General features: G+C 41.5%; 1 protein-coding gene across 2 annotated transcripts in view; it reads right to left on the bottom strand.

Annotated features, from left to right (window-relative positions):
• LOC122564360 (N-acetyllactosaminide beta-1,6-N-acetylglucosaminyl-transferase-like) overlaps positions 1-12547 on the bottom strand; it is a 55494-nt gene that overhangs the window by 19645 nt on the left and 23302 nt on the right. For both annotated transcript variants that reach the window (XM_043719116.1, XM_043719117.1), the window contains exon 2: positions 6511-6600. In XM_043719116.1, coding sequence (XP_043575051.1) covers positions 6511-6600 — 90 coding nt within the window. The remainder of the gene's footprint in view (positions 1-6510; positions 6601-12547) is intronic.

Below are 12547 nucleotides of genomic sequence, written 5' to 3'. Positions count from 1 at the left end.
TTCTTCACATCCTGCTACGAGACCAGCTGAGTTTTTTTTTTACCCCCCAGCAATTTCTGCTTTTGTTTGATTTCCAGCATTTGCAGGCCTTTTGAATTTTTGTTTAGAATAGTTGATACTGGTTTTTGACTGGCATGAACATGGGCTGAAGGGCCTCTGTGCTGTAGATCTCTAGAACTAGACTATACCTGATCAAACCTTGCCTTTTAATGGAGATTAGAGTCAGAGGTCTACAACATGGAAACAGGCCTTTGGCCCAACTTGTCCATGCCACCCAGTTTTCACTATTAATCTAGCCCCATTTGCCTGTGTTTGGTCCATATCCCTCCATTCCTATCCCATCCATGTATCTGTCGAAATGTTTCTTAAAATGATGAAATTGTACTCACTTTCACCACAACATCTGGCAGCCCATTCCAGACACTAGGAGTGAAAAACAAATTGCCCTTCTGGACCCTTCTGTATCTCTCCCCTCTCACCTTACACCTATGCCATCAAGTTTTAGACTCCCCTACCATGGGCAAATGCTGTTGGCTATCTACCTTATGTATACCTCTCAATTTTACCGACCGCTACAAAAGGTCACCCCCTCAGTCTCCTATGGTCTAAGCAATCCAGTTGAACTGGAGAGAAATTTCCTTACAGAGCGTGAAGACACAGGGTAAAACCATGTTCCGGGTCCAGTTATTTGATTGGACAATCTTTTGCAGCATCCCTTTGCAGGTGTGATTCATCCTCTTGACAATCCCATTGAATTGGCAATAGTAGGCGATGTGGAATGTGTGTCGAAGACCAAGCATATTCATCATATCTGCATTCCTGGACTGTGAAGCAAGTTCCCTTGTCCAAATTTATAGTGTGGGGATGATCCCATCTAATGAAAATTCCGAATAAAGATGTCTTCAATGCAACATCAGCAGTGTTAGAGTGGACAGTCCTTTACCTATTCGATAAGTGTCCATGCTGACCCAATATCCTTAAGTGCCCTCTTCAGGATGATAGGGAGATAGTGTAGTTTGAGAGCGAGCGAGAGAGAGACAACTGGTGAGGAGTTTAACTGGAGGGTCAGTCAGGCAAGGAGTAAGGTTGAAGAGGCAATCATTCCATGGTGCGCTCAGCTGGAATGGGAATTGAACCTACACAGTGGGTGTCACTCTGCATCACATACCAGCAACTCAGCCAGTTACCATTAATAAAACACATTAGTTAAGCTGTCAGATGGAGTTGAATTTAGTTTCTATATTGTCGCTTAGCACAATTGTATGGGCAGCACGTAAAAGGAACTCAGACACATGTACCAAAGCTATGCATTTTGTGATGATGCTCTCACTTTAAAAAAAAGGTTATTTTGTCCTTGGTTGTTGTTTTGGAAGAGAGATCCTCAAGGCAGAGGCTCCGAAGTATCTAATTTAATGATGCAAGGGGAATGGCCAGTTCTCCCAGTTCAGGTCTTGTCTAGCTTGTTGTAGCTGTAGACAATCCAGGGGAGTTGCAAACTTCAGTAAAAAATTCCTGACTTTCTTCTGAATTCTCTCACTGGATATTGTTCCCTCCTGTCTGTTAGAAACTGTTTGAATATACCTTTTTGCCAAGGGACGGGTTTATGGGATGTTACTATATTGGAACAGTTAATTATTTAAGTAGCTGTATCAGGTTGGTTAAGTTTTGCAATATAGTTAAATTTTTAAAATTCCGTTCTTTTGTTTGTATTTCAACCGTAGTGTTTAAATAAATTCTGTTTCGCTTAAAGCCAAGTGGTTTGACCAGCTGCATCATACCTGGAACACCCACTTCACATCTGCCTTTAAAATAAAGAAAAAACAAGTTAGAGTCTAAGCTACCTTACAACTTTGAGGGGGTCTGACCTGGTTCCTGGCTTTTGTCAGGATTTGTTCAATAATTCCAATTTGGGTTTAGGATTGTGGGACTCAAAGGCAGCGAGTGGTAAGTGTTAGTGTTGTGTCCGGGTGTTGAATTCAGTTGGTTTAAAACAGTGCTTTGTGTAGTAATGGCTCTTTCAGTCACTAAGAAGTGACTGGCATGGAAGAAGCGACTTTGGGGGTTTTACAAAAGGTGGTGAACAAGGCAAAAGTTGTTGGAATTGGCAAACAAACTGGAATTGGGGTTCCAGTGAGAAAAGGAGGTAAATTTTGAGCTATTGCTGTAATTAATTTGCTGGACACACCATTGGCATCTTTAAAGAATTCAATTGCAGATGCAGCAGATTGAACGAGTGTGGGAGTGTTCAAACTTCAGAAGTTGGCAATTAGACAGGAAAGTTAGCTTAAAAGGATGTAAGTGAAGGTAGAAGGTAGGCTTAGAGAGAAGGATAGTGATGATGAGCAATCCCATCATAACCAAAGCTTGGTGGGATCTGTGTAAATATATCCAAGCATTGTCTAAGTTTGACGAGAAGCATGCAGAAGCCTTCATCTTTTTTGCGAAAGTGGCTGAACAGATGCACTGGCCAGTGGGTTTTATTGATCCAAACAAAGCTTCTAGGTAGAGCCAGTGAGGTATTTGCATTACTATTAGGTGGTGGCGTCTGGGGCATATGAGATGGCAAAGAAAGCCATCTTAAGTGCACATGAGTTTGTGCCAGAAACCTACAGACAATCCAAGGAGGGACTCTGGTCAAACAGTTTGATTCTGTCAAACTCAAAATAATTTTGGTAGGTGGATAAGGGCATTAAACATTTGAGCAAATATATGACACTCAGAGATGATTATTTTGGAGACTTTCAAAAATTCACTTCCCGAGGTATTGAGAACTCATGTGGAAGAGCAGAGAGTTAAAACTGCAAGATTAGCAGCTGAAATGGCTGATGATTAGGAGTTGGTTCATAAATCAAAGTTTGGCTTCTAACATCAATTTCAATCGGAGGGGGATAGTAATTGGGGAAAAGAAGATCTCTGAAGCTAATAAAGATAGCTTACCACAGGGTAAAAAGGAAACCCATGAAGAGGAAAGAAAAAGTTAAAAAGCTCAGGTGTTTTTACTACAATAAAGTAGGTCACATGAAGTCACACAGTGTAGGTAGGTTAGAAAACAAAGACATGCTGGGAAGACAGATGTAGGAAAACATGAAAAGCCAGTAAATTTTGTTAAAGTAAAGGAAAGCTCAGTGGTGGCTAAAAAGGATTGTAGAGGAATTGACCTGATTGTATATAGTCCGTATCTAATGAACAGAGATACAATCAGATAAAGGATCAAAATTTTACATGAAAATTATTCAAGGAAGCTCTGGATAGCTGAGGAACAAAAACAAATCAAATCCACTGCATACCATCTGGAATCTCAAGGAGTGTTAAAAAGGGATCAGACATTAAAGACAGTGTTGAGGGCTTAAAGTATAATAAAGACGATCCAGATTGGGGAAAAAGGAATTCCTTTTGTAGTTTTTTTTTGCCGCGAGGGATACACCACTTGAATCAACCTAATTCAGTCCATTTGAATTGGGTTGTGGGCGTGAAGGTGGGACAAGCAACTTCTATTTCTAAGTTGGACTTACCGAGATGATACTGGCAGGTACCTTTATCCAAAAAAAGGAGTGAAGACAATTTCAACTTTCGTAACACCAAAGGGACTGTATCCATTTAAAGTCTACCATTTTTGTTTGAAAAATGCACCAGCCACATTTCAAAGGCTAACCAATAATGTTATTTCTGAATTACCCAATCGTGTAGTAGACAAAATTGATGACTTGGCGATCTTTAGTCACACTTCAAGGAACATTTGTAATACTTATACAAATTATTCGACAGGTTTTTGGGAGGCAGGCTTGGTGATAAATCTGGCTAAGAGTGAATTTGCCAAAGTCTGAGCCACATTCCTGGGCCATGTTATCATAATGGATAGATAGCCCCACAGAATATGAAAACAAAAGTTTCTGGGGAGTTTCCCATACCAGAGACAGCAGTACTACGATTCCTGGAATGGAATAGGTTTTTAAATCGGAAATTCATGCCAAATTTTAGTGGTGTGGTTGTTTCACTTACTGACTTAAAGCACAGAAAATTTCAGTGGACAGATGAATGCCAGAAGGCATTTGACAGCCTGAAAGCCGTGTTAACCATTGCTCCAGTATTAGCCACACCTAATTATGCAAAGCCATTCAAGGTGGCTATCGATAAGCAGCATGTGGGTGTCAGTGCTGTACTCTCAAGATAAAAAGATAGAAAAGGCCTATCGGATATTTCCACAGGAAACTGAATTCAAAGTTTGTGCGAAGATTTGTAGCTCGGGTGCTCGTTGTTGTGGCTCTGTTCGTCGAGCTGGAAGTTTTTGTTGCAAACGTTTCGTCCCCTGGCTAGGCGACATCATCAGTGCTTGGGAGCCTCCTGCGAAGCGCTTCTTTGATGTTTCCTCCGGCGTTTATAGTGGTCTGTCCCTGCCGCTTCCGGTTGACGCACGCAGACAACAAGAACATGAATTCGACTGGGACAACACTACCATTATAGGGCAAGCCATCAAAGAAGCGCTTCGCAGGAGGCTCCCAAGCACTGATGATGTCACCTAGCCAGGGGGCGAAACATTTGCAACAAAAACTTTAAGCTCGGCGAACAGAACCACAACAGGAAACTGAATATTCATCAACAGAAGTATTCCATAATGGAGGAGACCTTTAGCTTGGTGACAGCGCTACAATATTTCAACATTAATATTGCCAGTAATGTTAGGTTAGATTATTTACAGTGTGGAAACAGGCCCTTTGGCCCAACAAGTCCACACAGACTCTCCGAAGAGCAACCCACCAAGACCCATTCCTCTACATTTACCCCTGGCTAATACACCTAACACCATGGACAATTTAGCATGGCCAATTCACCCAACCTGCACATTTTTAGACTGTGGGAGGAAACCAGAGCACCCGAAAGAAACCCACACAGACACAGGGAGAATGTGCAAACTCCACAAACTCCACTGAGACGGGTCTCTGGCGCTGTGAGGCAGCAGTGCTAACCACTGTGCTAATGTGCTGCCCACGATGTGTCTGAGATATATAATAATCCATTGAAGTTTTTGGAGAAATTTAAGGACAAAAATTCTCAACTGTTTAGATACAACTGCTTTAGATACTGCAGCCATTCAATTTGACAATTATACATGTGGCAGGATAAGAAAACGTAATTGCTGACCCATTGTCGAGAGTCGGATGAAGAAAGTTGGAGGGGTTCGGTGGTACGAGTAAATGGACTGAAATAGAAGATAGGAGTGAATATTTGGATGCTTACAATCAATGAATATGTATTGTAGTGTGTATGAACAGAATAAGACTGAAGGGTTTTAAATGAAGCCATCTCTGTATGTATTTTTTAAAAGGGGGTGGGATGGGAAGGTGTGACAATGCTGTTACTTTAAAAAGGTTACTTTATCCTTGGTGTTTTTTGAAGAGGTTGTAAAAGGCAGAGGTACTGAAGTGTCTAGATTAAAATGGAAGGAGAGTAGCCAATTCAGGTTTTTACTAGCTTGTTTTAGGAGGAGGTGCGGAAAGAGACAGACAAACAGAATTCAGGGGATTTGTAAATTTCAGTAAAGAGTTCCTGACTTCCTTCTGAAATTTCTCTGGATGCTGTTCCCTCTTGCAAGATCTGTTTGAATTCATATTTTTTTGTATAGGGGTGTGTTTATGGGATATTACTATATTGGAACGGTTAATAAGTTAAGTTGCTCTATCAAGTTGGTTACGTTTTCCGATAGTTGTTATTCTAAATTCCACTTTGTGTTAGGGTTTCAACTGTAGTGCTTAAATAAATTCTGTTTGGCTTAAAGCCAAGCGGTTTGACCAGCTGCATCACACCTGGAACACCCACTTCACATCTACTTTTAAAAATAAGAAAAAAGTTAGGGTCGATGCTACCTTAAAACATTTTGAGGGGGTCTGGCCTGGTCCATTACAATTTGTAATGAGTACTTTAGATTCATAAAGGCTTAGGAAACAGAGCTGAAAATTGCAACATGCATGAATTCAATAAAACCCAATCTCTGTTTACAAGGTTATTAAGTACTGTGGGTTAAGTATATATTTAGCAACAACTGCATGTACTATATGATAAAAGAACTCTAAGCCACCTATTCAAGAACCTTATCAAACATTTCATGCTGATTAATGCAGGGAAAAAAAAAATTACACCAAGGCACACATCAGACGGATAACTGATCAGAACCTGCACTAGGATTTCCATGCAAATACAACTCTCGATACAAGTGCTCACCTGGTTAATGTTTCACATCAAGACAGAAATCAGATGGGAAAAAGCACCAGGAATGTGTAATATACAAAATTAACTGAAAGTAAAAGGCTGCTTTCAATTCTATGACAAAGAACAAGAGCACAGAAATAATATACAGTGTTTCATTAAAATTAACATATACAGCATCATGTCTGTATTTAGAGAGTGATTAAACTGTCATCTTGCATTGTTGGTAACAGCAAAGTTAAAGGGTAAATTCTATCCAAATAGTCAAATAATGTGCAATAGGATTCAGTTAAATTTAGAAATAGTTACCGTGACAACCATCATGGTGTTTTTGATCACTCCATTTTACGGCACGCAAATTTCCTTGCCAGCCTGCAGATGGCATTGAACCAGGTACACCTGAAGGATGGATATCCAACATTAATCATCAATTGCAGCAATTACAAAAACTGAAAACTATTTAGTGTATTTAGGAACAAATCTTGCATTTTGTGTTGTTTTAAATAAGGTAGGAGAATTACTAAATTCCTTAGGTTAAAAATTTCCACAAAGTTTAATGATAAGCACAGATTAGTGGCAATTAACTCGTAAATGTGCAATTTTCATAAAGTATTTTGAGGAAATTTCAATTATGTCTCAAAGATCAAGCTCTTGAATCCCAAGGGGGGGATAAAAAAACGGTGGCCCAGTCTCAGAAGTGATGAGGCAAGAGCCATTGTTGCTGTTCAAAAGGAAAGTGCCCACAACAGATAAAACAACTAATAATAAAATTGTTCTTTCCTGATGGCAGTTAGAATCTGGCGACAAGTCTGTGGTTTTACTTGCAGGCAGCAGAAATAGTCTGCAAGCCACATTTACATTTTCACACAGGGAATTCAGAAGTTGTGTTTCTCCACAACACAAATGAGAAGGTGGTGGTCACTTGGCCCTTTGACCCTGCTCTACCAGTCAATAAAATCATGGCTGATACAATAGTAATATGGATTGGAAGATTACTTGACAATTGCAACCCTCCCCATCCCCTCACTCCCCCTCTTTTCCCCTACCCAGCCCAATAAACTTTTTCCTTGCAGATAAGAAAGCAACACCAATAACCTGTCTAACTTATCCTCAATCTATTCAATGACCCTCTTCCATACTTTTCTGTGGTCAAGAAATCAAAAGGATGGTGACCTTCAACAGAAGCTCCTCTTATGATGATACTGCCTCTCTAACAAGGTTATGGTGTCTTTAGTTTCTTTCAAGAGGAGTCATAAAAGGTTGGAGTTCTGATATGTCTGAAAATATCTACTTGAAAAGACTTAAGTTTTTTTTTTGAAAACATTTGTATAATGAAAGGGGGAGTGGCCAGTTCTCCCAGTCCAGGGTTTGGTCTGGTTTGATTTGGCTTGGTTTTAGCAAGCAGTCTGTTTGAAGCTGCTAGTCAAGGAACAGCTCCATGCTGATCCTCTCTCTCGGACAGCTCTCCTGTAAAAACCCAGTGTTTGATTTGACCTTTTTTTTTTGCCAAGAGGGTATGTATGGGGATGTTGCAAGTATTTGGAACAGGACCATTAAGTTTCAAGAGTCGACTGAATTTTCAGGGAGGTTATTGTTTTTCTAAATTGGGTTCTCTGTTGATGTTTCATTCAGTAGTCTGCAAATAAATTACAATTGAGTGGTCGGGCCAGCTGCATCATTGCTGGAGTATCCACTTTACACCTGCTTAAACAACTATTAGAGTTAGCATCAGAGCTCCCTTCCTGAAGTGTTTTGAGGGGGGCCTGGCCCCCACTCACAGATTGGAAATAAACGGATTTGTTTCAATGAGAGTATTTCAATTTTGGAAAAAGTAATTACACTTTCGGGGGAGACATAAATGTTAACTGGACCAAAAATAATTCACAGAAACAAAAACAGAAGTTGCTGGAAAAGTTCAGCAGGTCTGGCAGCATCTGTGCAGAGAAATCAAAGTTAACGTTTTAGGTTCAGGTTCTGAGGAAGGAACATCTGACCCAAAATGTTACCTTTGATTTCTCTTCACAGATGCTGCCAGACCTGATCTTTTGCAGCAATGTCTATTTTTGTTTTTGATTTACAGCAGCCACAGTTCTTTCAGTAATTCACAGGCCCAGACTAAAACCCAAAAGGACATTGATTCACACCCCATCATTGCAGTGATATTTTAAAAATTAGCTAATACAAATCAGGAACGTGCTAGGGTCTCTTGTAGCAGAGTGGTACTAACCTCCACGTCTGGGCCAGGCAGAACTACTTCAGAGGCAGGTCATAACACCTCTGAGTAAGTTAATTATAAAAAAGGTAGAAAATAAAATCTGGAATTTAAAGCCAGTATCAGTGACCATCACAATTATCATCAATTGTGGAGAGACCCTTTTTGTTTCACCATAGCATTCAAGTTGAAAGGCAATTAAAGATGGGCAACAAATGTGGATATTAATGGTGACACCCATAATAAAGAAAGAATGAAGTATTCTAGTTGTCATGATTACAAATACTTGCTCCATAAACAGCATCCATTTTAGAACTGTTCTAGTCACATTCCACACACCTTGTCCTTGGCACAGTTTAGCCGCAGATAGTGCGGGAAAGCATTTTTAACTACTTGCCCTGCTACCTTTTGGACAGCTGTGGATATCCAAGATCCCTACATACAACTTCACTTACTTACTACCAATCGCACCAAGATATAGACTAATTAACGTTCAATTATCATCACAGCAGACATACAGGCATACACAGGTATCAAAGAGGATCTCCATAAGATGACACAGCAAGCCTCACTCTTTGCCTTGGAGACCTCCTTCATTTCAGTCCGACATCCTGAGGATCAGCAAATCCTTTTATGCCAGACTGTACGACACAAAGCCGACAGAACAGCAAGCCTCCCATACATTCCTGTCCTCTATAATGAAGGTCTTAAACGATAATACACAGAAGATACTGGACCAGCCACCATCTCTGGATGAGCCAACCAAGGCCCAAATCCTTTGAGAAGGGTAAAACTCCAAGACGTAATGGCTTACCGGCTAAGTTGTATTCAACTCTAGTATGTTGGATGGATCAGTTTTTGTCCAATTTGTGCAAGGGGGTTTCTTGACAGTATGTCGAAGGGCCGACAAGAGGGGAGGCCACATTGGATCTGGTACTTGGTAACAAACCAGGCCTGGTGTTTGATTTAGTGATGGATGAGCACTTGGGAGAGAGAGTGACCATAATTCGGTTATTAGCTTAAAAATGTGTTGCTGGAAAAGCGCAGCAGGTCAGGCAGCATCAAAGGAATAGGGGAATTGACGTTTCGGGCATAAGCCCTTCTGTGTGACCTGCTGCACTTTTCCAGCAACACATTTTTAAGCTCTGATCTCCAGTCCTCACTTTCTCCTACATAATTCGGTTATGTTTAGTTTAGCAATAGAAAGAGATATAGGTGGACTTAGGGGGCATTGCATGGGACAAATCGAAATGCGAAGCTGGTTTATGGAACGGATATTGCATCTCTTTGATAGGTATGTCCCTGTCAGGCAAGGAGGAAGCAGTAAGATAAGGGAACCGTGGTTAACTAAAGAAATTATATCTCTTGTTAAGCAGAAAAGGAAGGCTTTGTGACATTGATGCGAGATGGTTCAGATGAGGCGATGGGGAGTTACAGAGTAGCTAGGATGGATTTAAAGAGAATTAAGAGGAGGAAGAAGGGGACATGAGCAGTCTTTAGCAGGTAGAATAAAGGAGATCCCTAAAGCTTTCTATAGATATGTGAGGAAATAAAAAGGATTGATGGTAGGAATTGGGCCTGTCAAAGACAGAAGAAGTGGGAAGTTGTGTAGGGACCATGTGGAAATTGGAGGTGCTAAACAAATGTTTCTCATCTGTTTTCACTCAGCAAAAGGAGAATATTGTAGAGGAGAAGACTGAGATATGGGCTATTAGCCTTGAAAGGATTGATGTTAGTAAGGAGGTGTTGTTGTGAAAGTAAACAAGTCCCCTGGGCCAGATGGGATTTTTCTGAGAATGCTCTGGGAAGGAGATGGCCGAGCCTTTGGCCTTGTTCTTCGAGTCGTCATTGTCTACAGTTTAGTACCAGAGGACTGGAGGATTGCAAACGTTGCAACCTTGTTCAAGGAGGGCAGTAGAGATAAACAAGGTAACTATAGACGAGTGAGCCTTATGTCTGTTGTAGGAAAGTTTTGGAAAGGATTGCAAGAAATTTGGAAAGGATTTATCATCTAGCAAACAACAATTTGATTGGAAATAGTCAACATGGGTTAGTTAAGGGCAGGTCGTGTCTCACAAACCTGAGTTTTTTCAGAAGGTGACTATGCATGTGGATGAGGATCAGGCAGTTGACATGATGTACATGGACTTCAGTAAAGCCTTTGATAAGGTTCCACATACGGTACTGGAGAAAATGCGGAGGCATGAGGCTGAAGGTGTTTTAGCAGTTTGGATTAAAAACTGACTTTCTGTAAGGTGGCAATGAGTGGTGGTTGATGGAAAATATTCAGCCTGGAGTCCAGTTACTAGTGGCGTGCCACAAGGATCTGTTTTGGGACCACTGCTGTTTGTTATTTTTATAAACAACATGGACGCAGGCATAAGTGGACAGGTAGTAAGTTTGCAGATGATACTAAAGTTGGTGGAGTGGTGGACAGTGTGGAAGAATGTTGCAGGGAGACTTGGATAAACTGCAGAACTGGGCTGAAAGGTGGCAAATGGAGTTCAAAGCAGATAAATGTGAGGTGATTCACTTTGGGAAGAATAACAGGAAGGCAGAATACGGGGTCAATGGAAAGATTCTTGGTAGTGTGGATGTGTAGAGGGATCTTGGTGTCCATGTACATAGATTCCTGAAAGTTGCCACCCAGGTTGATAGTGCTGGTAGGGCGGCATAAAGTGTGTTTATTGGTTTTATTGGTAGAGGGATTGAGTTCTGGAATCATGATGTCATGCTGCAACTGTACAAAACACTTGGAATAGTGTGTGCAGTTCTGGTCGTCCCATTACAGAAGGGATGTGGAAGGATCGGAAAAGGTTCAGAGGAGATTTACCAAGATGTTGCCTGCTCTGGAAGGGAAGTCTGATGAGGAAAAGCTGAGAGACTTGGGTCTGTTCTCATTGGAGAGAAGGCGGCTAAGTGGCGATTTAGTGAAGGCATACAAGATGATCAGAGGAATAGATAGGGTGGACAGTGACAGCCTTTTTCCGAGGCTGATGACATCTGCTTGTACGAGGGGGCATAGCTGCAAATTGAGGGGAGGTGGATATAAGACATGTTTGAGGAATGTTCGTCACTCAGTGTGGTATGGGCCATACCTTGGATAACCATATGAATAATGAAGGAATAGTCTAGGGTGATGGGCTTAGATTAGTTCACAGGTCGCACAACATTGAGGGCTAAAGGGCCTGTTCTTTGCTGTATTGTTCTAAGTACTATGTTCTAACTCTGCAGAACATGATTGGCCAGGACATGCTGGAGGTTTGCAACATAATATTTCTGGTTTGAAGCAGGTGTGAATCCATGAAAAAAGGGCATCATGTGCAAGCAGAAGGGAGGAAATTAGAAATTGAATGACCAATTTCATTGTTGAATGTGGATTATAAAATTCTGTCCAAAGTCCTCACCAACAGGGTCAGGTCTGCTCTGGTTCCAGTGATTCACACCAACCAAACTTGTGCTGTACCAGGCAGGATGATCTCAGAGCCTCACACTCCTCAGGTACACGATCACCTACGTGCAGGACAGGGAAATGGATGACGGCCGGATCAGCCTGGACCAGGAGAAGTCATTTAACAGGACATCACACACCGACATGTGGTATGTGCTTTCCAAAATGGGCTTTAGGGAAGGAATCTGCAATTGAATCAGTCTGCTCTACACCAACACCAGTAGTGCAGTCTCAATCAACCGATGGGAATAAAAACTTCCCAAACAAATCAGGAGTCAGGCAGGGCTGCCCACACTCTCCTGCCTTGCTGATGTGTTGCATAAGCTCTTTTGCTGAGTTCATCAGAAAAGATACAAGCCTGATGGAGGTTACTATTCCAGGCAGTGGAGGGCTGGAGGTCAAAACCACCTTGTACACTGAATGACATTGCCCATCTCTACTAGGTTTCACTGGTCAGTGCGCAGACTCCTGAGCATCTGCAATTAGTTCGAACTAGCCTTGGGAGTCAAGGTCCCATTGCCACGCTGATTGATGACGTCACTTCCACCATCATGGCCGCTTCCACAGCCACTTCCGTCCCTCAATTCCTCATACACCACACGTGACATCACTTCCGCCCCTCACATCATCGCTGATGTCACACACTCAGTGACTTCTGCCCCCCGCCACGTTTCCCACCACTT

This window comes from Chiloscyllium plagiosum, chromosome 29 (genome assembly GCF_004010195.1).
Source record: "Chiloscyllium plagiosum isolate BGI_BamShark_2017 chromosome 29, ASM401019v2, whole genome shotgun sequence".
In the NCBI taxonomy this organism is placed as follows: domain Eukaryota; kingdom Metazoa; phylum Chordata; class Chondrichthyes; order Orectolobiformes; family Hemiscylliidae; genus Chiloscyllium; species Chiloscyllium plagiosum.
The sequence above is the reverse complement of the archived record's forward strand: the minus strand, read 5'-3'. Positions and strand labels throughout refer to the sequence as shown.